Here is a 19,553-nt window from a genome sequence, read left to right on the forward strand (position 1 = left end):
TTAGACCCACAGATTTTGGAATATTTTCAAAAAATATGAAAATCTGTTTTAGTGTATATTTTCATCGAGCACTAAAACAAGATGATGGTCAAAGAGGTTTAGAAACTTTGTTGTTTCCGTTTCTCTAGATAATAAAGATTTTATAATGGTAATTTCACTAATCTAAACAGTATATGAAATTTTACCAAACTAAATATCAAAAAAATAGAATGATTCCTATATACCATGAAAGAGAGTTTCAAATACATTAATTCAAATGTAGAATGTTGTTTGAAATTTTTTAAACAAAAGTAAAGAGTATAAACTTCAGTATATAGAGCATTTACCGAAAACTCATTATTTTAGAAGGAGTTAACCCACAGATTTTTGAAAATTTTCAAAAATACGAAAATCTGATTTTAGTTTATAGTTTCATCGTGACTTAACATAAGATGATGGTCAGCGAGTTTAAAACCTCTGTTGTCTCCGTTTCTCTAGATAATGAAGATTTTATAATGTTAATTCCACTAATCTTGGCAGTATATGAAATTTTAGTGAACTAAATATCAAAAAATTAGAATGATTCCTATGTACCATGAAAGATAGGTAAGAATACATTAATTAAAATGTAGAATGTCGTTTAAAATTTTTTAAACAAAAGTAAAGAGTATAAACTTCAATATATAGAGTATTTACCGAAAATTCATTATTTTAGAAGGGGTGTTAACCCACAGATTTTGGAAAAATTTCAAAAATATGAAAATCTGGTTTTAGTGTATATTTTCATCGAGCACTAATATAATATGATGGTCAAAGAGTTTAAAACCTCTGTTGTCTCCGTTTCTCTATTGAAGATTTAATAATGTTAATATCACTAATCTAGGTAGTATATCAAAATTTTAGTAAACTAAATATTAAAAATTAGAAAGATTCCTATATAACATGAAAGATAGTTTATAATACATTAATTAAAATGTATAATGTGGTTTAAATTTTTCTAAACAAAAGTGAAGAGTAAAAACTTCAGTATATAAAGCATTTACCGAAAATTCATTATTTTAGAAGGGGTTAACCCACAGATTTTGGAATATTCTCAAAAATATTAAAATCTGGTTTTAGTGTATATTTTCATCGAGCACTAAAGCAAGATGATGGTCAAAGAGGTTTAGAAACTTTGTTGTCTCCGTTTCTCTAGATAATAAAGATTTTATAATGCTAATTCCAGTAAACTATGCAGTATATGAAATTCTAGTAAACTAAATATTAAAAAATTAGAATGATTCCTCTATCCCATGAAAGATAGTTTAGAATACATTAATTCAAATGTCGAATGTGGTTTGAAATTTTTTAAACAAAAGTAAAGAGTATAAACTTTAGTATATTGAGAATTACCGAAAATTCATTATTTAGAAGGGGTTAACCCACAGATTTTTGGAAATTTTCAAAAAATATGAAAATCTGGTTTTAGTGTATATTTTCATCGAGCACTAACATAAGATGTTGGTCAAAGAGGTTTAGAACCTCTGTTTTCTCCGTTTATCTAGATATGAATTTTTATATTCTAATTCCATAATCTAGGCAGTATATGAAATTTTAGAAAACTAAATATCAAAAAGTTAGAATAATTCCTCTATCCCATGAAAGATAGTTTAGAATACATTATTCAAATGTCGAATGTGTTTTAAAATTCTTTAACAAAAGTAAAGAGTTAAACTTCAGTATATAGTCATTTACCGAAAATTCATTATTTTAGAAGTGGTTAACCCACATATTTTGGAAAATTTCAAAATATGAAAATCTGGTTTTAGTGTATAGATTCATCAAGCACTAACATAAGATGATGGTCAAAGGTTTAGAACCTCTGTTGTCTCCGTTTCTCTAGATATTGAAGATTTAATAAAGCTAATCCCACTAATCTATGCAGTATATGAAATTTTATCAAATTAAATATTAAAAAAATAGAATGATTCCCCTGTACCATGAAAGATAGTTTAGAATACATTAATTCAAATGTCGAATGTGGTTTTAATTTTTTAAACAAAAGTAAAGAGTATAAACTTCAATATCTAGAATATTTACCGAAAACTCATTATTTTAGAGAGGGTTAAACCCACAGATTTTGGAACATTTTCAAAAATATAAATCTGGTTTTAGTGTATAGATTCGTCAAGCACTAACATAATATGATGGTCAAAGAGTTAGAACCTCTGTTGTCTTCGTTTCTCTAGATATTGAAGATTTAATAATGCTAATTCCACTAATATAGGCAGTATATGAAATTTTACCAAACTAATATTAAAAATTAGAATGATTCCTATATACCATGAAAGATAGTTTCGAATACATGAATTCAATTTCGAATGTGGTTTGAAATTTTTAAACAAAAGTAAAGAGTATAAATTTCAATATATAGAGTATTACCCCACAGATTTTGGAATATTTTCAAAAATATAAAATCTGGTTTTAGTGTATATTTTCATCGAGCATTAAAACAAGATGATGGTCAAAGAGGTTTAGAAACTTTGTTGTCTCCGTTTCTTAGATAATATAGATTTATAATTGGTAATTCCACTAATCTAGACAGTATATGAAATTTTACCAAACTAATATTAAAAACAGAATGATTCCATATACCATGAAGAGAGTTTCGAATACATTATTTCAAATGTAGAATGTGGTTTGAAAATTTTTAAGCAAAAGTAAAGAGTATAAACTTCAGTATATAGAGCATTTACCGAAAACTCATTATATTAAAAGGGGTTAACCCTTATTTTAGATGGGTTAACCCGTAGATTTGGGAAAATTTTCAAAAATATATAAAATCTGGTATTAGTGTATAGTTTCATCGAGCACTAACATAAGATGATTAGTTGTCCAATCATAATGGGTTTTCTACATAATCATCTTTGTAAACCATTTGTTCATTTTGGTCAATCTTCAATTTAAAAAGGTTTGTTTTCCAAACACGGATAACCTTTCTATTATCTTCTGTTGAGAACATTTTATTTTAATATCTTCTAAAAATTTGAATTAGATAACTGCATACTGATTTATTTTTCTTCACAGTTTTATAGATTAGTGAAAACTTTATTTTGAGAAACAAATGGCAAAGGCTATTTATAGATTTACAAAGATCTATATGAATATCAGATCTTTTCAATTTATAGGTAATTATTTTAAGATTATATTTTTTAATTTGTAATATTTATAGATTTACAAAGATCTATATGAATAGTCAGATCTTTTCAATTTATAGGTAATTATTCTAAAATGATATTTTTACAATATATTTTTACTAGACACATTAGTTCAAAAACTCTTTTATTATAGAAATACACCTTAAATATTTTATTTTTTTAAGATTTATATGATATTCCATCTTTTCAATTTATAGGTAGTTATTTTCAAAAGAAACTTTTACAATATAATTGAATAGACACATTAGTTAAAAAAAACTTTTATTATAAAAATACACTCTGGCTATTTTAAAAACTTTTCATAGATTTATATGGATTAGTCACATCTTTATAATTTACAGGTAGTTATTTTTAAAAGATATTTTTATAATGGAATTATACTACTCTTTACACTAACTAATACTTAACTCTTGAAAAAAAAATTCTAAAAAGATATTTTCGGGACATTTGACAATTTTTGAAAATTAATATATCATTTTTTATGAAAATAATAATTCTTAAAACTAATAATTTTTAAATTGGCAATTTGGAAATACACATAAATCTATAACTTCTTTTCAGATAATACACTTTAAGGATGAAAACACAACTTTTCAATTTAATTGAGATTCACAACCTTTGGAATTAATTGTGATTATTATTATAAATAGATTTTTTATTTATAAAACTATTTATTTTATTAACTTTTAGAAGTTGAAAAGAAAAAAAGGAGACAAAGTAGATTAAAAAGTTTTATACCAAAGAGACAATCATGCAAAAAAATTGTTTCATTTTGGCAATTTTCTCTTCATAGATTAAGTCAGAGTATCTAGTTATGTGTTTCAAGTAACAAATCAACATTATAGGTATTTTTCCAAAGAATAAAGACTTGAGGCATGGAAGACAGATGTGGCCAGAGCTCGTGAGGCTGCTGAGTAAAGGCAAAAATTCGACGGTTACAAGAATATATATTTATTGCCTGAAACACAAATTCTATAAGTATTAAAGACATCTCATCACATGCATTTCTTTTTTTTTTTGTTTAACCTGGGGGTATCCCAGGCCCAGAAGGCCCAGACTAATCCCCAAGGGGAAGGAATGCCCACGGATAGACGCCCCTCCCAGTTTTTCAAATGGGCCGAAAGCATGGCCCATATCCGTGTGGGTGACAAGAGCGTTGCAAGGTAGTTCCCTCCGGCGTGGATCGAACCCCCTACCTGGGTGCAGGCGGGGACCCGTCCTAACCATTGGGCTACAACGTCTTGTCATCACATGCATTTCTTCATCACGATTCTCAAACTTTAGAGACAATTAAACAAATGGAGATACTAGTTTCATCGTTAGCTATAATTGCTGTATTGTGGTGGATATGGAGAATTGTGGAGTGGGTTTGGGTTAAACCTAAGATGCTTGAGAATTTTCTGAGAAGTCAAGGTCTTGTTGGAACTCGTTACACGCCTCTTGTCGGAGATATGAGAAGGAATTTTAGGGTGTTGAAGGAAGCAAGATCGAAGTCAATGAAACCAACGGATGATCTCATTTCAATTGTCATGCCTTACTCCTTCCACATGCTCAACACTTATGGTATATATAATATACGTATCTTATTGGCTATAAGAATTCTTTTTTTTCATGTTATTTCTTCTAACCAGAGCTGGTCCTAAGATTAAGATTGTGGGAGCATTAAATAATTTAGTAAACACTTCAATTAAAAAATTATAACAGTTTGAAAGTCTATAATCATGTATATTAACTCGAAAAATTATTATTTCATTTAGTTATGCTCATAACTGCCTCTGTTTCTAATATATATACATGGCTGCACTACCAGGAAAAACTTTTTTCACATGGTTAGGACCCGTGCCATCCATCACAATAATGAATCCACAACTGATCAAAGAAGTGTATAACAAAGTTTTTGATTTCCCAAAGACGCACACGTTTCCTTTGGTTGCGTTGATAGCTGATGGACTTGCTAATGCTGATGGACATAAGTGGGCTAAGCACCGGAAGATCATCAACCCGGCATTCCACTTTGAGAAGATCAAGGTTTCATATTCTCTTTTATAATGCTATCAGAACATATTTAAATTGCCTTTTGACTGATGAGATGAGCATGTCACATTTTGTGACTTGATTATGATCTTGTTATAGTAGAATATGGTCCCTACGTTCCAACAAAGTTGTAGCGAGGTTGTTTCAGAGTGGGTGGAGCTAGTTACGGATAAAGGGTCCTCCTGTGAGGTTGATGTTTGGCCATGGATTGTGAATTTGACTGGTGATGTGATCTCTCGTACCGCTTTTGGTAGCAGCTACAAAGAAGGACAAAGGATATTTATACTACAAGGGGAACTAGCAAAGCTTATCATACAAACTCAAGGGAAGAGTTACATCCCTGGATATCGGTAAGAAACTTGACTTTGACTTGTCTTGGTCTAATACTACCAGACTGGTCGTTTTTCTAACACAATTTACAACATTCTTATATATAAATATGAATCTCATTGCTATATATGCCATAAGTTGTGGCTTCCATTACACGTTATGTGTATTCAAAATGAAATCTCTAATATGCTAGATTCAGTCAAAATTTATCAATGTATTGCTGTCTCGGCTGTGCTACCGGAGGCTCTGGGGAATTGTGATATTTTTTTCTTTTTTTTTTTACGCATAGATATTTCCCAACAAAGAATAATAGAAGGATAAAGACAATAGTTAGAGAAATCCAAGTTATACTAAAAGGGATCATTAGCAATAGAGAAAAGGCGAGGGACGCTGGAGAAGCACCAAGTGACGACTTGTTGGGCCTACTTCTTGAATCAAATTTAGCGCAAGCTACAGGCAATGGACTTACCACTGAAGAACTTTTGGAAGAGTGTAAGTTGTTTTACTTCGCAGGACAAGAGACCACTTCGGTACTTTTGGCTTGGACAATGGTTTTGTTAAGCCAGCACCAACACTGGCAGGCTCGGGCACGAGAGGAAGTGATGCAAGTTTTTGGTGATAGAGAACCTGATATCGAAGGCATTAACCAACTCAAAATTGTAAGTAGCGAAACCAAAGCAAAAACTAAATAAATTCAAGTTGATATAATTTCCTGTAACCACATCAAAAAATGCAACTAAGAAGTTATGTGCAGTTTTACTCTTCGTTTATAGCATTGTAATGGTTTTTGTTGAATGTTTTTTTTTATAGATGACGATGATTATTTATGAGGTCCTTAGGCTATATCCTCCACTAATCCAGATGAACCGAGCGATCCACAAAGAGATCAAACTAGGAGATTTGACATTACCAGCTGGTGTTCAAGTCAGTATGCCTGTTCTGCTAATCCATCGCGACACTAAGCTTTGGGGCGATGACGCAGCGGAGTTCAAGCCAGAGAGGTTCAAAGATGGGATCTCAAAGGCAACAAAGAACCAGGTTTGTTTCTTGCCCTTTGGATGGGGACCGAGGATTTGCATCGGTCAGAACTTTGCTCTGTTGGAGGCAAAATTTGCGTTGGCTTTGATTCTACGGAGATTCTCCTTCGAGTTATCTCCTTCTTATGTGCATGCGCCTTACACAGTCATCACAATTCATCCACATTTTGGTGCTCATCTTATACTAAATAAGCTGTGAAGTTGTGATTATATCAAATGAATTTGTTGTGTAGAAGGGAAACAAGATTGCGTAGAAGAATCAAAGTCATATTCATAAAACCATGTTTCTAGAATTCTTCATTGATAACTACTCCATCAATTTAGTGAAATACTTCAAAGTTTAGACAAATTTATGATTTGGCATAATACATTTTTTGTGAGATCAACTTAAAAGTTGTGATGTTATTATTTAAGTAACACACACACACATATATAAAATCAAAATCTATATTGAATAAAATCCAGTGATTTTTTTTTTCTGTTGGAAAATCTGCAGTAAATTTAATTTAATTATACTGGCTAAACTTTTTGATATATATCATAAATTAATTCGAGTTAATCAAAACCTAATGGAAAATATAACAAAAATATATCAAAAAATTTCTTTATGATATTTAATTTTTTTTTTTTGAAAAAAACCATTATAATATTAATTTCGATGCAGTGTTTCACCTTTTCCATTTTGGCATTTTGTTTATTAAAAGAAAACATTATCACTCCACCTACTCTTTTATTTGTTGTCATATATAAATCTATTCGACTTACCCATATCGAACACATGATAGAAAAGTGAATTACGGGAGAAGGTCGTAATCAATATAATTTCATTTACAAGATTATAGTGTATACAGTGGCATTAAAAAGGTAAACAAAGAAAAAACAAAATATTTCAACTTTTTGGTAGAAATTGAAACGCATGGGAATGATTGAGAAAGAAACGTAAAATAATTGACGTCTATGTCTTTCCGCCCCCACAAGACAATAATGGCCAACACCGTTTATGGGCTCTATCTATAGCTTTTCACACAAATATGAACTTGCTTCTTTGCGTCTAACGTCGCACGTGACTGTGAAGCTCTCCAAGTATAGCAACGGTGTGATATCTTCACCGACACTCTCAATCATTAAAAGTCTCCATCTCTCTATCTCACTTCTTTTCTGAGAGACAAAAAAATAATGGAGATATCAGTTGCTCTAGTAACAGTTTCTTTAGCTATAGTTGTTGTGTGGTGGTGGACATGGAGAACTTTAAGGTGGGTTTGGTTTAAACCAAAGATGCTTGAGAGTTACCTGAGAAGTCAAGGTCTTTCCGGTAGTCCTTACACGCCACTCATCGGCGACTTGAAGAGGAATTTTAGCATGGCGATGGAGGCAAGATCCAAACCCATCAATCTAACTGATGATATCTCAACACGTGTCGTGCCTTTTCCCTTGGAAATGCTCAAGACTCACGGTACGTTAAAATGTTTTTCTTGTTGGCCTGATTCAAGAAAAGTTTCTCAACTTCGTAATGTTTGCTGTTAACAGGAAGGACTTATTTTACATGGCTTGGAACTATACCAACCATCACTATAATGGACCCTGAGCAAATCAAGGAAGTGTTCAACAAAGTTTATGATTTCCAGAAGCCACATACCTTCCCTTTAGGTAACGTGATAGCCAAGGGACTCGCTAACTATGATGGTGATAAATGGGCTAAACACAGAAGAATCATCAACCAGGCATTCCACCTTGAGAAGATCAAGGTTTAAGCTTCTTATTTCATAAAATTTATGTATGTATGTATGTTGCGTTGATGCCTTATGCTTCTACGTGTAGAATATGGTGCCTGCGTTCCACCATAGCTGCAGCGAGGTTGTTGGCAAATGGGACAAGATAGTCTCGGAGAAAGGGTCCTCATGTGAAGTGGACGTGTGGCCAGGGCTTGTGAGTATGACTGCTGATGTGATCTCTCGTACTGCTTTTGGTAGCAGCTACAAAGAAGGGCAGAGGATATTTGAGCTCCAAGCTGAACTAGCACAGCTCATCATACTAGCTGTTCTGAAAGCTTTCATCCCTGGATATCTGTAATAAAACAAAACCTCAACTTGTCTGCTTCTATTACATTGAAGATGGCAATCATGTTTTATATATCAAATCCTCTGTTTTTTTATTCTTTTTTGTGTGTAGTTATCTCCCAACAAAGGGTAATAGAAGGATCAAAGCAGCAGCTAAAGAAATCCAAGTTATACTGAAAGGGATAGTTAACAAAAGGTTAAGGGCTAGAGAAGCTGGTGAAGCACCAAGCGATGACTTGCTTGGTATACTTCTTGAATCTAATTTGGGACAAGCTAAAGGAAATGAGATGAGCACTGAGGATGTGATGGAGGAGTGCAAGTTGTTCTATTTCGCCGGGCAAGAGACAACTTCAGTACTTCTTGTCTGGACAATGGTTTTGTTAAGCCAACACCAAGACTGGCAGTCTCGTGCAAGAGAAGAAGTGAAGCAAGTTTTTGGTGGTAAAGAACCTGATGTAGAAGGCCTTAACCAGCTCAAAGTTGTAAGTATTAAAACAAAATCAAAAAATCTTCAGGTGACTTTGTGTGTGTTTGTTGAATATTTTTGATCCCTTTGCAGATGATGATGATACTATATGAGGTTCTTAGGCTATACCCACCAGTAGCTCAGCTGACCAGGGCCATTCAAAAAGAGATGAAGCTAGGAGACTTGACACTACCACGCGGCGCTCAGATCAGTTTACCTATTCTTCTAGTCCATCGTGACACACAGCTATGGGGGGAAGACGCGGCGGAGTTTAAGCCCGAGAGGTTCAAAGACGGTGTCTCGAAGGCAACAAACGGCAAAGTGTCTTTCTTTCCCTTTGCGTGGGGACCAAGGATCTGTATTGGTCAGAGTTTTGCTCTGTTGGAGACAAAGATGGCTCTGGCTTTGATTCTACAGAGATTCTCCTTTGAGCTATCTCCTTCCTATGTTCATGCGCCTTACACAGTCATCACACTTCACCCGCAGTTCGGTGCTCGTCTTATCTTGCACAAGCTATAGTTCTGTACGATGTTGTCCAATGAACTTATCATCATCCACAGAGGAAGCTGGTCTAGGTCATAACACAACTCGATCTTGTTATGTATTCAAGTCAGAACAGTGTCTTACATATTAAAACCCTTTGAGTAGTGATTTTCTATTGTGAAAACTGAAAAATAGGAGAATAGACATGCAAACACACACGTTAGCTTTGGTCCTAGTCAAACCGTTTAGATATAAAACAAAGAGCTTTATTCACTTGCAGTAGAAGTCAAACTCAAAGCTTCTACTCCATAGGTTTCCATTCCAATTGTTCGACACTAATATCAACTGACAAAAAAAAACATTTATTATTTATTTCTTGATAAAACAAAATATTCAATCGTTAAGTTTTTCAAAGAAGAAAACTACCATAAATCGCATGGATGGTATTTATTAACAAAGAAACGTCAAAAAGTTGACAACGTTCGCACCTTGCCTGCCACTCAAAGTTATGACAAGTACACTTCTTGTCACCTTTTACACAAATCCATATGTGTACTTCTTGGACCTTCGTGGCATGCTTTAAGGCTCATAGTACAGTAAAATATCATTGGCCAAAAAAACAACTGGCTGAGATACGATACACAGGATATATTCTAACACAAAAGATTTTAAGACATCAGGGTGATGTCATCACCACACCAATATCTTCACCGAAAGTCTAAAATCTATTAAATCCCAAGAATGTTAGGCAACTTATCCATCTCTCTCAACCTACGTCTCTCTTAAAAAAAATGGAGATTTCAGTCGCATCGGCGACTGTTTCAATAGCTCTTGCTGTTGTGTCGTGGTGGGTATGGAGAACTTTAAACTGGGTTTGGTTTAAACCAAAGATGCTCGAGAGTTACCTCAGAAGACAAGGTCTTTCCGGTAGTCCTTACACGCTTCTCGTCGGAGATTTGAAGAAGGTTTTCAGCATGTTGACGGAGGCAAGATCCAAACCCATCAAACTAACAGATGATATCACTCCACGTCTTGTGCCTTATCCCTTGCAAATGCTCAAGACTCACGGTATATATATATATGTTTCCTGGTTAGGTTATAGTTCTTGATTCCTCTTTGTCTAAGATAAAGGTTTCAAGCTTTTGTGTATGTATGTGGTTGGAACAGGGAGGACTTACTTTACATGGCTGGGACCTATACCAACCATCACCATAATGGACCCTGAGCAAATCAAGGAAGTGTTCAACAAAGTTTATGATTTCCAGAAGCCACATACCTTCCCTTTGGCCAGGTTGATAGGCACTGGACTCGCTAACTATGATGGTGATAAATGGGCTAAACACCGACGAATCATCAACCCTGCTTTCCACCTTGAGAAGATCAAGGTAATAATTAGCTCCATGAAACAGAGTTTTGATTTGGTTTTTGTGTATCATTTTGTGAAACTTGTGCTTCTATGTGTAGAACATGGTACCTTCGTTCCACCAGAGCTGCAGCGAGGTTGTTGGAGAATGGGACAAGTTAGTCTCGGAGAAAGGGGGGCTGTCCTGTGAAGTGGACGTGTGGCCAGGGCTTGTGAGTATGACTGCTGATGTGATCTCTCGTACTGCTTTTGGTAGCAGCTACAAAGAAGGGCAGAGGATATTTGAGCTCCAAGCTGAACTAGCACAGCTCATCATACAAGCTTTTAGAAAACACTTCATCCCTGGATATAGGTAATTAATTAATATATATTAAAACCTGAACTTGTCTGGTGTTGTTACTAGGACTCTTGATCCATGTTGTCATAATCTCTCAGGTATCTTCCAACGAAGGAAAATAGAATAATGAAAGCAAAAGCCAGAGAAATCCAAGTTATACTGAGAGGGTTAGTTAACAAGAGGTTAAGGGCCAGAGAAGCTGGTGAAGCACCAAGCGATGACTTGCTTGGTATACTTCTTGAATCTAATTTAGGACAAGCTAAAGGTAATGGAATGAGCAATGAGGATGTGATGGAGGAATGCAAGTTATTCTACTTCGCCGGGCAAGAGACAACTTCAGTACTTCTTGTCTGGACAATGGTTCTTCTAAGCCAACACCAAGATTGGCAGGAACGTGCTAGAGAAGAAGTTAAGCATGTTTTTGGCGATAAAGTACCTGATACAGATGGTCTTAACCAGCTCAAAGTTGTAAGTAGAAAACTTTCTTGTGACTTGTTATGGTTTTTTTTTTGGCTGAATGATATGATGATCTCTTCATGCAGATGACGATGATATTGTATGAGGTCCTTAGGCTATATCCTCCAGTGACACAGGTGAGCAGAGCCATTCACAAAGAGATGAAGCTAGGAGATCTGACTTTACCAGGCGGAGTTCAGATCAGTCTACCTATCCTGCTAGTTCAACGTGACACCGAGCTGTGGGGCGACGATGCAGCGGAGTTCAAGCCTGAAAGATTCAAAGAAGGTCTGTCAAAGGCAACGAAGAGTCAAGTCTCCTTCTTTCCTTTTGCGTGGGGACCAAGGATCTGCATTGGGCAGAACTTTGCCCTATTGGAAGCAAAGATGGCAATGGCATTGATTCTGCAGAGATTCTCCTTCGAGTTGTCTCCTTCTTATGTGCATGCTCCTTACACAGTCATCACAATTCACCCACAGTTTGGTGCTCACCTTATCCTGAAGAAGCTCTAGTCTCATAACCGGTTAAACCCCCTTTTGTTTTGTTCTTGTCAAAGAAACTTGTAATACACAGATGAAACTGAGTCGGCCGGATCATATATAATACGAAACTCAAATGAATTTTTAATCTTAAACCATCTAAAACATTACTACCTTGAGTTATATCACTATTTAAAAGACCAATAACGTTTTGAAAATTATATGTGTTCTCCTTCTCTCTGCCTCTTACATACATAGTGGAGAGATCTCTGTTGTATATTCAATTAAAAAAAAAATTAATAACTATTTTTATGGTGATGTGGTGTGGACATGGACAACTCTGAGGTGGTTTAGCTAAAACCTGAGATGTTGGAGTGTTACTTGAGAGGGCATGGTCAAAACCAGTAACTCTTTACACATCTCTTATTGGAGATTCGAGGAGTTTTAGAGTTTTTAACGAAGGCGAGAAGAACGAAACCCATCAGCCTGACAGATGATATCATCTCACGTCTCATGTTTGCAACTCTTTAAACTGCTGCTCCAAACTCACGGTATGTAGCAGGATATGTGATGGTGAAACAAGTGTTTAACAATAAAAAAGGCATGAACTAACTCAACAGGTTGGCAAGTCCTAACACGTTTCAAAAATATTAGTATATATTTAGTTTTTTTTTAAGAGTAAAATACGTCATTGCATAGACAATGGCAATCACTTTAAGCGGACTAATGTTTCTTCCTTTGATGAAGTGACGTCAAGTCATGCCTCTTTTCTCCTACGCAAGTTATAGCCCAATCTCCACACAAGTCAAAATTTGCTGCTTGTTCCCTCGTGGCATATGACTGGGCTCCAATTAATGAAACCCAAAATATAAATGGTCACAAGAGAAATGATTATCGTAGACGCAAAATATATATAAAAAAAATATCTTATCTATGACATAAGTGGTGATGTCATTACCACATGCATATATAATAGACTCTATAGATCCCAAGAATGTCAGCAAATTATCTTATATCTCTCTTATTATTCTCTTCTCTAGGATCAAAAATGCAAACATCAGCTGCGTCCGTTACAGTTTCAGTAGCTATAGTTGCTGTATTATGGTGGGTATGGAGAACTCTAAAGTGGGTTTGGTTTAAACCAAAGATGCTTGAAAGTTACCTGAGAAGACAAGGCCTTTCCGGTAGTCCGTACACGCCGCTCGTTGGTGATGTGAGAAGGGATTATAGTATGTCTATGGAGGCAAGGTCCAAACCCATCAAACTAACTGATGATATCGTCTCACGTGTCATGCCTTTCCCCTCGCACATGCTCAAGACTCACGGTATGTTTCTTGATTCCTATTTATTAGAGATACAGAGAGAACAAAACTTTTTGTAATCACTATGTGGGTGGGTGTAACAGGAAGCACATTCTTTACGTGGCGTGGACCTATACCAACCATCACCATTACGGATCCTGAGCAAATCAAAGAAGTGTTCAACAAAATATACGATTACCAGAAGCCACATTCATTCCCTTTAAGCAGAGTGATAGCCACTGGGCTGTTTAGTTATGATGGTGAGAAATGGGCAAAACACAGAAGAATCATCAACCCAGCTTTCCACCTTGAGAAGATCAAGGTCTAGGCTCCTTGGTTTTATAGTCATGAACCTTTCTTTATCTATGTAATGATGTTCTAATGTGTACCTTTTTGTTTTCTTTGTATTAGAATATGGTACCTGCTTTCCACCAGAGCTGCACCGAGGTTGTTGGCAAATGGGACAATATAGTCTCGGACAAGGGTTCATCCTCCTGTGAGGTGGACGTTTGGCCTTGGCTTACGAGTATGACTGCCGATGTGATCTCTCGTACTGCTTTTGGCAGCAGCTACAAAGAAGGACAGAGGATATTTGAGCTCCAAGGAGAGCTAGCACAGCTCCTCACGCAAGCATTTCGGAGAATCTTCATCCCTGGATATAGATACTACCCAACGAAGGGTAATAGAAGGATGAAAGCAGCAGCCAGAGAAGTCCAAGATATACTGAAAGGGATAGTTAACAAAAGGCTAAGGGCGAGAGAAGCTGGTGAAGCACCAAGCCAAGATTTGCTTGGTACACTTCTTGAATCGAATTTAGGACAAGCTAAAGGAAATGGAATGAGTATAGAGGATGTGATAGAGGAGTGCAAGTTGTTCTATTTCGCCGGGCAAGAGACAACTTCGGTACTTCTTGTCTGGACAATGATTATGCTAAGCCAACACCAAGACTGGCAGGATCGTGCACGAGAAGAAGTGAAGCAAGTTTTTGGCGATAGAGAGCCTGATACAGAAGGCTTGAACCAACTCAAAGTTGTAAGTAAAAAAAAATAACTCAAAAACCTTGTTCAGGTGACTTTGTATATATAAATATATATATATTTTGATCCCTTTGCAGATGACAATGATACTATATGAGGTACTTAGGCTATACCCTCCAGTAATCCAGCTGACGAGAGCCATTTACAAAGAGACGAAGCTAGGTGACCTGACACTACCAGGTGGCACTCACGTCAGTCTACCTATTATGCTTGTCCAACGCGATACCGAGCTATGGGGAAACGATGCAGGGGATTTCAAGCCAGATAGATTCAAAGATGGTGTCTCAAAGGCAACAAAGAGCCAAGTCTCCTTCGTTCCATTTGCTTGGGGACCGAGGATATGCATAGGACAGAACTTTGCAATGTTGGAGGCAAAGATGGCAATGGCTTTGATACTACAGAGATTCTCCTTCGAGCTTTCGCCTTCTTATGTTCATGCTCCTTACAATGTCTTCACCCTTCACCCTCAGTTTGGTGCTCATCTTATCCTCCACAAGCTATAAATTCCATAATAAAAGAAAAATTATTAATAACGCTGGAAGTGTCCCCAGTATTTGAATTTAATTTACTTTTTTTTTTCTTTTACTCTCATAACTTGATGATAATATCTACCATTTCATGCATTCACCTGAGATATCTATACTAGCAGAACTTTTTACATTGTCGCTTTCCACTAATTGATTCTCTATTGACTTTGTATTTCAATTCAAATCTATAGATATACCCCTATCCCTGCAGTAGACTAGTAGTGTCGAGCTTTTAAGGCAATACAATGCTAAGTAATTAACGAGAGGAAAGGAACCACCGATGTGAAGAGTTTTCTTCAAACAAAGCTTCTTAATGGGCTTTATTTAGTTAAAAGCCTCTTATTCTGATTCAGCTTTGGGCCCATTTAGGTGTTGAAAAGTCAATATGGACTTGCTTGAGTGATTGACCAATATAGGTAGGCGTGGGCATCCGGGGTCCCAATCGGGTTTCGGTTTTATCCAATCGGGTTTCGGTTTTTCGGGTGTATCAAAATCAGCCCCATTCGGATTATTTAAAAGTTCGGTTCGGAACCGGTTCGGATTCTATCGGGTTCGGGTCGGGGTTAGTAAATCTTCAAAGAACCGGTACAATCTAATGTACTTTCGGGTTCGGGTCTCAATCGGTTCTCCGGTTTAAAAATATCTGATTTATACATACTTTGTAACCAAAACATAAATAAAATTGGTTTGTTTTGGTTTTGAATACCTAATTTATACATTTTTGTAACCAAAACATAAATAAAATCGATTTAAAAATAAGAAAGGAACATCTACCATGATATTTCAAAATTCACGGCCACCTTTAATCATCAATCTTCATGTATTAGAATCACCAACCTTTATGTAATAGATAAATATTTCAGATGTTCAACATATTTTAATGTATTTTGAATACATATTATGAATTGAGATTATGTTTGGTATATATCTTTTTGGGGTTTTGAATGTTTCGGGTCCTATCGGATATCCATTTAGATTCGGGTTCGGTTCGGATAATACCCATAACCCAAAATACCAAAAAACAAGATCCATTCAGTATTTATGTCGGGTTCGGATCAGTTCAGATTTATTTTTATCGGATCTGTTTCGGTTCGGATTTTCGGGTTCAGTTTATTTGCCCAGCCCTAAATATAGGTGTAGGGCTTTCGCTCGTGCAGCTCAAGAAACTTAGAATAATTCTTCTAGTCGGCACCACCTCGTAAGTTCTCTATTTGTTTAGGATTGTTGCCTTTTCTCTCATCTTCCTTTCTCTCGATATGTATTAGGATTGTAACCTAGCTAAATCTCTCTTGCGGTTTATATATATCTCACTAGGTATATTGAGCAATTAGGGTTTGGATCTATAGGTGATTATTATTTCATAAGAATGTCTCAGCTCAATATTGTTATGAAGAAGAATTCGATGAGGAAGAATAAGAAATTGGTTATTAATATTGCTTCTATAAAGAAAGAAGGTCTTGCTTCAAGATTTGAAGCTGATCATAAGGATCTTGGTTCTTCGATAAAGAATGAGAAAAGGAGGTTTGAATCATCTGAGAGACAAAGAGATATTGTGTTTGATCGAAGGGTTTGTTCCAAAGCCGATGAAGAGATTGATCATCATGGTTCCCGTGATCGTTCTAGTGTTAGAGACGGAGTGATGATGCGTGAGGTTGATGTCGGCACAGGATTATCTGGCGCGTTAAAGCTTCTGAGAGAGCAAGGAACTTTCAAAGAGAAAAGCAGCAGCAAGCTTGTAGGTGTGGGAGACAATCATGGTAAAGTTGACAGATTCAAAGATGTGTTTAATGATATTAGGATTGACAGGGTGGATGAATATGGCAGGATATTGACTGAGAAAGAAGCGTTTAAGAAACTTTGTCATGGATTCCATGGGAAGAAACTTGGGAAGAGGAAGCAAGAGAAACGAATTAGGATACATGAAGATAGCTCAAAAAATATATTGGAGTCTTCAGATAGAGTTGTGGAGAGAATGAGACTAGTCCACGCCGAGTTGAAGAGTCCGTACATTATTCTCTGATCTTAAAAGTCTCTTTTCATGTCTGAACGTCTCACTTTTTTTGTCACTGAAAAGTCTTCATTAATAAACTAAAAGGAGAGAATGAGCCCAAGAGGCCCAGACCCATGATGTTCAATACAGCAAAGAAGAAAATCGAAGAGACTATTTTGCTAAGGTATCAGCCTCAGCGTTGAGAGAACGAGAAAAGTGAGAAAACGAAATTGATGCAATCTTAGTAGATATCGATCGGATGTCTTTCACGATGCCGATGATTTCTTTCGCCTGAGTGATGCCGGATATTGCTCGGATGAGCGTTAAATTGTCGGAGAGGACTTCGAGGGAAGCGATCTCCAGGTTGGTCGCCATGCAAAGAGCCGCTCTGATCGCACAGGCCTCTGCAACAAGTGGTGATCCAATCGACGTTTCTACCATCGATCCGCTGAGGGGGGTGTCGAAACCCAGTCCCGAGAAGATCCACCCTAGTCCTGCTACGCGTCTTTCCTTATTCCAAGCCGCGTCCGTCTTACAGGTTACTCGATTGTTATCGAGTGTGATCCTTGGTTGGTCTCGCGATCGAGAGTGTGGGACTTGAGGTAAACCATTTTTTCCAGTTATTGCTGCTTGCGAAGTAGACCATTCCCTTGCTAATTTGATTCCTTTAATTGCTGTTTCCTCAGGTGTTTGCTGGCGTCCTTCGAATATCAAGGCGTTTCTTGACGACCAGATGGCCCACAAGATCCATGGGAGGACATTGAGGACGATGCCTGAGGGAGGAAGACAGATTGCTTTCCTGAAGCTGGCCACCAGAGCTTTTAGATCAGTGTCATTTGATGGGTTGACTGCTCTGAGGAGTGGGACCAGTTCCCATACTTTCCTGGCGTATTGACAGGTAAAGAAACAATGCAGTTCTGACTCTGTTTCTTGACATCTAATACACTCTGTTGCTGCTGTCAAACCTCTTTTTTGCAGATTTGCTCCAAGGGCAATTACCTTGTTGAGAATGGACCACAGAAACGTCATCATTTTAGGTGAAAACTTTCCTGCCCACACATCTTTGATCCAATTAAATTCTCCTACTTGTCTTGTGCTCACTAGCTGAGTTGTTGGATTGTTTGCAGTGAAATAGCCAGATTTTGTGGAGTATATCCCTGATGCTGTTGGGTGCCAGATGAACGAGTCTTCAGCCGAAGTGGAGCTTGGTTAAATGCACTGAATCTGCGATGCAAGATCAGGTAAGAGTTCTTCAATCCTCTGCTTGTTCCATTTGAGGTCCGTAGTTAGGAGATCTGCCACTGTTAGGTCTAGTGCAGATTCATTGATTGGTCCCATTGGCTTTAGCACCTTATCTAGTGAGATCCAAGAGTCTCTCCAGACTCTGGTCGTTTGTCCGTTGCCTATAGACTTTCCCAAGTTCTCTCTTAGTAGGTCTCTCCCATGGAGAATGCTTCTCCATCCATGAGAGCAGCTTTGTTGTGGTTCTACCTCTAGGAAGCTTTTACCATGGCAGTACTTTCCCAAAAGGATTCGTGCAAATAAGCTCTCTGGAACTGTGATGATTCTCCAAGCTAATTTTGCCAATAGAGCTTGGTTAAAGAGTTGGATATCCCTTAAACCCAAACCTCCCAACGCCTTAGGTTTCGTTAGATGATCCCACGCTATCCAACATATTTTCATGTTTCCTTCATTGTCGTCCCACCAGAATCTGGTAAGAACTGACTGTTTCCTTTTGCACAGGCACACCGGCAATTGGAAACAAGACATAGAGTACGTGGGTATTGCGCTTAGGACAGACTTCAGCATCGTGAGTTTTCCCGCCTTGGAGAATCTCTTGGTGGCCCAGCTTACAGCTTTCTGGCGAATTCGATCCACAATTGAGGTAAATAAATCTTTCTTTCTTTTCCCAAAATGTTCTGGAAGCCCGAGATACTTCCCTAAACCACCTTCTTTTACAATTCCCAAACTTGATTGTGCATTTTCTTTGACTGCAGTGGGAGTTTTACTTGAGAAAGTAATCGAGGATTTACTTTTGTTGATCATCTGTCCCGAGGCTTTCTCGTAGTCACTGAGTATCTTGAGCAGAGACTCGCAGCTTGTTTGGGACGCAAGGCAGAAGAACATTGTATCATCTGCGAACAGCAGATGATTTATTCTTGGGCATCCTCGGGCAACTTTGACTCCTTGAAGAAGTCCTTTCCTTCCTGCCTCTTTGCACAAGCCCGAGAGGACTTCGCTGCAGAGGATGAAAACATACGGAGACAGGGGGTCTTCCTGCCTGATCCCCCGATGAGGTATAACCTTTCCATAAACTGCTTCATTGATAAGATAGGAATAGGAGACAGTAGTTATACACTGCATGATCCAGTTGATCCAAATAGCATGGAAACCTAGTCTCTGTAGAACGTCTGATATAAACTGCCATTCGATCCTATCATAGGCTTTAGACATGTCTGTTTTGACAGCCATAGTATACT

The 19,553-nt window shown here is 36.9% G+C and overlaps 5 protein-coding genes and 1 pseudogene across 5 annotated transcripts; 5 read left to right on the forward strand and 1 right to left on the reverse strand.

The window, feature by feature from the left end:
• Positions 1 to 4,474: 4,474 nt before the first annotated feature.
• On the forward strand, positions 4,475 to 6,776 carry LOC130512519 (cytochrome P450 72A15-like; annotated as a pseudogene).
• Positions 6,777 to 7,631: 855 nt separating this feature from the next.
• On the forward strand, positions 7,632 to 9,751 carry LOC108862783 (cytochrome P450 72A15). The gene is made up of 5 exons (XM_018637019.2): positions 7,632 to 8,030; positions 8,105 to 8,322; positions 8,396 to 8,643; positions 8,747 to 9,116; positions 9,194 to 9,751. The coding sequence occupies exons 1-5, from the start codon at positions 7,754 to 7,756 to the stop codon at positions 9,617 to 9,619; spliced, it is 1,539 nt and encodes a 512-aa protein (XP_018492521.1). The 5' UTR covers positions 7,632 to 7,753; the 3' UTR covers positions 9,620 to 9,751.
• A 564-nt stretch (positions 9,752 to 10,315) lies between these two features.
• LOC108862782 (cytochrome P450 72A15) lies at positions 10,316 to 12,373 on the forward strand. Its single transcript, XM_018637017.2, has 5 exons — positions 10,316 to 10,651; positions 10,751 to 10,968; positions 11,048 to 11,298; positions 11,382 to 11,751; positions 11,826 to 12,373. The coding sequence occupies exons 1-5, from the start codon at positions 10,375 to 10,377 to the stop codon at positions 12,249 to 12,251; spliced, it is 1,542 nt and encodes a 513-aa protein (XP_018492519.1). The 5' UTR covers positions 10,316 to 10,374; the 3' UTR covers positions 12,252 to 12,373.
• Positions 12,374 to 13,228: 855 nt separating this feature from the next.
• Positions 13,229 to 15,216, forward strand: LOC108857335 (cytochrome P450 72A13). The gene is made up of 4 exons (XM_018631315.2): positions 13,229 to 13,543; positions 13,624 to 13,841; positions 13,931 to 14,551; positions 14,634 to 15,216. The coding sequence occupies exons 1-4, from the start codon at positions 13,267 to 13,269 to the stop codon at positions 15,057 to 15,059; spliced, it is 1,542 nt and encodes a 513-aa protein (XP_018486817.1). The 5' UTR covers positions 13,229 to 13,266; the 3' UTR covers positions 15,060 to 15,216.
• A 1,046-nt stretch (positions 15,217 to 16,262) lies between these two features.
• On the forward strand, positions 16,263 to 17,118 carry LOC108860182 (SART-1 family protein DOT2). Its single transcript, XM_018634086.2, has one exon. It carries the CDS (start codon positions 16,450 to 16,452, stop codon positions 17,101 to 17,103), a length of 654 nt encoding a protein of 217 aa, XP_018489588.1. The 5' UTR covers positions 16,263 to 16,449; the 3' UTR covers positions 17,104 to 17,118.
• Positions 17,119 to 17,244: 126 nt separating this feature from the next.
• On the reverse strand, positions 17,245 to 18,102 carry LOC108858039 (uncharacterized). The gene has a single exon (XM_018632026.1). The coding sequence runs from the start codon at positions 18,100 to 18,102 to the stop codon at positions 17,245 to 17,247; it is 858 nt and encodes a 285-aa protein (XP_018487528.1).
• Between the last annotated feature and the right edge of the window lie 1,451 nt (positions 18,103 to 19,553).

The sequence above is a fragment of the Raphanus sativus genome, chromosome 5 (assembly GCF_000801105.2).
Source record: "Raphanus sativus cultivar WK10039 chromosome 5, ASM80110v3, whole genome shotgun sequence".
NCBI lineage: Eukaryota > Viridiplantae > Streptophyta > Magnoliopsida > Brassicales > Brassicaceae > Raphanus > Raphanus sativus.

What these genes read in the sequence shown, in the direction of transcription:
- LOC108862783 (XM_018637019.2), top strand. Translation starts at nt 7,754, where the DNA reads ATGGAGATATCAGTTGCTCTAGTAACAGTTTCTTTAGCTATAGTTGTT. An exon ending in TCCACCTTGAGAAGATCAAG is followed by an intron (nt 8,323 to 8,395) that starts GTTTAAGCTTCT and finishes TTCTACGTGTAG; the next exon opens with AATATGGTGCCTGCGTTCCA. An exon ending in GCCTTAACCAGCTCAAAGTT is followed by an intron (nt 9,117 to 9,193) that starts GTAAGTATTAAA and finishes ATCCCTTTGCAG; the next exon opens with ATGATGATGATACTATATGA.
- LOC108862782 (XM_018637017.2), top strand. Translation starts at nt 10,375, where the DNA reads ATGGAGATTTCAGTCGCATCGGCGACTGTTTCAATAGCTCTTGCTGTT. An exon ending in CACTTCATCCCTGGATATAG is followed by an intron (nt 11,299 to 11,381) that starts GTAATTAATTAA and finishes ATAATCTCTCAG; the next exon opens with GTATCTTCCAACGAAGGAAA. An exon ending in GTCTTAACCAGCTCAAAGTT is followed by an intron (nt 11,752 to 11,825) that starts GTAAGTAGAAAA and finishes CTCTTCATGCAG; the next exon opens with ATGACGATGATATTGTATGA.
- LOC108857335 (XM_018631315.2), top strand. Translation starts at nt 13,267, where the DNA reads ATGCAAACATCAGCTGCGTCCGTTACAGTTTCAGTAGCTATAGTTGCT. An exon ending in GCACATGCTCAAGACTCACG is followed by an intron (nt 13,544 to 13,623) that starts GTATGTTTCTTG and finishes TGGGTGTAACAG; the next exon opens with GAAGCACATTCTTTACGTGG. An exon ending in TCCACCTTGAGAAGATCAAG is followed by an intron (nt 13,842 to 13,930) that starts GTCTAGGCTCCT and finishes TCTTTGTATTAG; the next exon opens with AATATGGTACCTGCTTTCCA.
- LOC108860182 (XM_018634086.2), top strand. Translation starts at nt 16,450, where the DNA reads ATGTCTCAGCTCAATATTGTTATGAAGAAGAATTCGATGAGGAAGAAT.
- LOC108858039 (XM_018632026.1), bottom strand. Translation starts at nt 18,102, where the DNA reads ATGACGTTTCTGTGGTCCATTCTCAACAAGGTAATTGCCCTTGGAGCA.